The sequence below is a fragment of the Bison bison genome, unplaced genomic scaffold (genome assembly GCF_000754665.1).
Source record: "Bison bison bison isolate TAMUID 2011002044 unplaced genomic scaffold, Bison_UMD1.0 scf7180017864295, whole genome shotgun sequence".
In the NCBI taxonomy this organism is placed as follows: Eukaryota; Metazoa; Chordata; class Mammalia; order Artiodactyla; family Bovidae; genus Bison; species Bison bison.
In genome coordinates, this window is record NW_011494867.1 from 7,252,109 (window position 1) to 7,256,618 (window position 4,510).

General features: G+C 50.5%; 1 protein-coding gene across 1 annotated transcript in view; it reads right to left on the bottom strand.

Moving 5' to 3' along the window:
* The window catches only part of PKD1L2 (polycystic kidney disease 1-like 2), a 112,232-nt gene extending 108,020 nt beyond the window's left edge, over positions 1-4,212 (bottom strand). The window contains exons 1-2 of the mRNA XM_010850791.1: positions 3,912-4,212; positions 831-995 (exon numbers count right to left, since the gene is read on the bottom strand). Coding sequence (XP_010849093.1) covers positions 831-995; positions 3,912-4,212 — 466 coding nt within the window. The remainder of the gene's footprint in view (positions 1-830; positions 996-3,911) is intronic.
* Between the last annotated feature and the right edge of the window lie 298 nt (positions 4,213-4,510).

Consider the following 4,510-nt stretch of genomic DNA (forward strand, 5'->3'; position numbering starts at 1 on the left):
GTTGGGGAGGGGCTTGGTAAGAAGCCAGGGAAGTTGCATAACCCACAGGTTCACAGTTTCTGAGTTTCACAATCAGCCAGGCAGTAGAGTTAAGCTCGAATGGCACCTATCTAAAGCTGAGCATGGGGGAAATAGAGCAGGGACCCCTGTAAGTGTCCAAACCCAGAACGGGGCCTGGAAGCCAGAGTCTCCACTAAGGGGCTTAGAAACAGGAAGAAAGCTGGGCCCAGGAAGCACAAAAGCTTCAACTGAGCATGGCTTGATGGTCAGGGGACCATGGGGTAGCTCAACTCCAAGACCAAGCCCCACATGGCAGGCAGGACCCAGCGTGGAGCCACAGGCCATGCCTTCAGGGACTTGCACACACACACAGCCCCCAGGGCCCACAAAGGGTCAACCACAGGCAGCAGATGGAAAGGGCACAAAAGCAGAGCACGGAGGGGATTCAGGAGTTGGGGGTGAGGGGCTCAAAGCCAGGCTGACCAGGGAGCAGGAGTCAAAGGCGAGTGAGAACAATCTCCTGGGACCACATCTCCTTCCACGGGAAGACTGGAAAGGAGAGGAAATGCGGCCGAGCATCTCCATCTAATGCTGGTTGTGAGACCAGCACGGAGGTAGGCAGGTGAGTGGACAGGGATGCAAGCTGGAGAGACGATGGAGTGAGACACAGAGACACGGAGCATTACACACACAGAGACCGCGGGCATTTAGAGAGAGAGAGACAGAGAGAGACAAAGAGAGACACAGCGAGAGAGGAGATGCAGAGAGACGGAGACAAACCAAGAGACAGGAAAAGGTGGAGGAAGACCCCAGAGCAGAGCCCAACTCACCAAACTCACAGATGAAGGCGAACTCCTGCGTGCAGTTGTCCGAGGCCACCCACCTAAAGGAAGGGTCTCTCCCGATGTAGCTGCAGGCTTTGGGTGCAGAAGCATCCTGCCCTCGGCGCCAGTGGCTGTAGCTCACACATGAGGCGTCCATCCAGATCCTGGGCCCTGGGATGGGAACATGACCACCAGGCCTTGCCCCGGCGCCACTCCTTGTGTGCAGTGGGTGCTTAATCAGTGCTGACGGTCGGCCTGAAGGCCTCTGTGCCACGCCAGTGCAGGGGCATTGCCTAGCCACTGTCTTCCAAAGTAAGACAGGAAGACCTGTCTTCCAGGTTTCTTGACCTGCAAACCAGGGCACCGAGCCCATGCAAGGCAGTTTGATTAAATAAATGATGCTTCCAGCAATGTCTAAGCACAGTCGAAAAAAGAGCATAGCAATGTGCCTTGGGATGGTAAGAAATGTTCCAGAAAGAAACAGGGGACTTGTTATATATACGTGGACAGTGATAAGTTAAAGTAGAAGTAGTTTTCATAGCCTCAGTACTCTTCAGAGACTTGAATGCACTGACAAGGCTACTGAAGAATTGAGAGAGAGAGAGACTGTCTGTGTGTGTGTGTGTGTGTGTGTGTGTGTGTAAGTATATCAAGGACACCAGAGATCTCGAAAGCACTGGATATGAAATATTTACTGTGAAGACTTAAGAATACATTTACCATTTTTTAGAGGAAAAGGAATCCGTACATATGGTTAAGGAAGATTCAAAGAGAGCAAAAAGGTATAAAATGAAAACATCTCTTTCAACTCCCAGACTTCTCCCATCATTGTTATGTCTCTTGCAAATTGTTCCAGAACAAGTGGCATCCACACACCCACCTCTAGAGCGCCTGGAATCTAGTACCCAAATGGCACGTAGCGTAGTACTCGAGTGCTATGGTACTGCACACGGCCAGGACAGTCCCCTGCTGCTTAAGCAACTTTGAATGCTGGAGGTCGGGACCTCGCAGCCTACTCAGATCTACCCCATTTTCTGTAACAGCCATGCAGTATCCCTCGGAGATTGTAAATAGACATGCTCTGGACCTCTCTGGTGGTCCGGTGGTAAAGAATCCACCTGCCAGTGCAGGGGACACTGGTCCGATCCCTGGTCTGGGAAGATCCTGCATGTTTCGGGGCAACTAAGCCCGTGTGCCACAGCTACTGAGCCCACATGCCACAGCTACGGCAGCCGGTGCGCCCTAGAGCCCGTGCTGCGGGACGAGAGAAGCCACTGCATCTGGAGGGTAGCCCCCACTCGCTGCAACGAGAGCAAGCCTTCATGCAGCAGCGAAGACCCAGCACAGCCAATAATAAACAAATAAAAATGTAAAGTAGACGTGCTCCTTTAACTGCATGTAAATGAGTGTCTGATACACTGAAATCCACGCTTTCTGTGCCTACAAAACGAGAAACCGTTCAAAGGATGTCACCTGAAGATGCATCTTAGAATTCAGATCTCCTGGTTGTGAGTTTCCTAAACTGAGCTTTGGCGGCTGCTCCTTTATTAAAGCCTTTCCATCTATGCTGGCATGTTGCTGCAGGTGCTCAGCCCAGACCAAGCTGCTGCTGCTGCTGCTGCTAAGTCGCTTCAGTCATGTCCGAGTCTGTGCAACCCCATAGACGGCAGCCCACCAGGCTTCCCCGTCCCTGGGATTCTCCAGGCAAGAACACTGGAGTGGGTTGCCATTTCCTTCTTCAATGCATGAAAGTGAAAAGTGAAAGTGAAGTCGCTCAGTCGTGTCTGACTCCTAGGGACCCCATGGACTGCAGCCCACCAGGCCCCTCCATCCATGGGATTTTCCAGGCAAGAGTACTGGAGTGGGGTGCCATTGCCTTCTCCGCCAGACCTAGCTTCTCATTACTAAAGCCCAGCAGTTTCTACAGGGCAATGCAAGGTGGCAGGACACTGTCATCTTGAGCAAGTCATGTCCTCTCTCTGGACTTATTTTCCCCGTCCATAAAATAAGTGTAGCAGTGCTCGCCTCATGGGGCAGGTGTAAAGCTTAAATATGAACACCCATTCTTTGTTATGAACGGACCCCAGGAAAACAAAAATGGCCACAATACTGTTCCTTCCCTTGAAGAGTTCACAGTGTGGGGGAAGACACCTAAGAACTGACGTCATGCCAGAAGTGAACAAGGTCCTTCAGGTGCAAAGAGGAGGACTCACCTGAACATGGAGGGGTTGAAGGAAGGCTCACTATTCCACCAAGAACCGAGAGAAGGATAAGGAAGGGTTTCCAGGACGACCGTTAACATGAGACTTTCTGTTGTGAACTGAGCTGTGTTAAGCACTTTACCCACTTCAGCCTCATAACAAGTAAGGAAAGACATATGGGAGTGCTTTGGAAATAGTCATTATTTCCTGAGGCTCAGTTTTCTTGTCTATCAAGTAGGGACAACAGTGATAATTCTCATCAATTATGATAAGGATTCAGTGTGAAAATGGATGTGAAGCCCTCAGGGCAGTGCCCAGCACTGTTCCACCAAGAAGTGAAGATGCCACAGCTAGTCTTAGGCACAAGTAAAGAAAAGGACATTGGCTTTTAACATTAGCACGTTAGCTGTGTGCCAGATTCTCTGCTAGCTACTGAGCAAGAATTATTTCATTTGATCCAAAACAACCAAAAGGAGAATCTCCTAATCATGAGAATTGGCACATATTAATTTGCTCCATCGGAGAAGGCAATGGCACCCCATTCCAGTACTTTTGCCTAGAAAATCCCATGGACGGAGAAGACTGGTGGGCTGCAGTCCATGGGGTCGCGAAGAGTCGGACACGACTGAGCGACTTCACTTTCCCTTTTCACTTTCATGCATTGGAGAAGGAAATGGCAACCCACTCCAGTGTTCTTGCCTGGAGAATCCCAGGGACGGGCAAGCCTGATGGGCTGCCGTCTATGGGGTTGCACAGACTCGGACATGACTGAAGCGACTTAGCAGCAGCAGCAGCAGCAATTTGCTCCATGGAGCTCTGGATAAGAAGCTATGGTGAGAATCACAGCCACAAACTCCCCATAAAGTATAATTATCACAGCACCTACCTTCTGCGGTTCCATTCCAAGCTGAGCTCCCTGTGAGTCCAATCCACCATTCCCTGTCCCGGGAGAGGTGCTTCTGCAGAAATTTCTGGGTGGCTTCATCACGAATGAAGACCAGATGACCTCCTTGCCTCTCGCACCAGCTCTGGGCACCGTAGAAGGTGCGGCTGAGAGACACAAATTCGTAGCAAGCATCTCTGAAAGCCACTTGGTTCTTAGAGCAAAAGCTGCCGTCATCTGGCTTAGCAGTAATGGCCCCAAACTCCAGAGCAAGCCCCAGGAGTACCACGGCCAAGGTGCTCATCTTTGAACCACGGCTGGAACATCTGGGTGGAGCCGGCTCAGGTCCTTCATATGTTGGTGCCTTCACAACTGACTGCCATCCATCTTTCCTCCTCTTTTTGTATCACATCATAGTGACTAACCTCTTGTGTAAGAGACAAAACACTCAGGACGAATGTGTCTGCTGTTTTGCTTCCCCCAGCTCTTTGTTCCATGACAGTTCCAAATCCAGTTAATTTGCGAAACAGTCTTGTAGAGAAAGATAGCAGTGCTGTATCTCCTGTCTGCTTGTCATTCGGTCAACTGTTAGCTTCCGATAA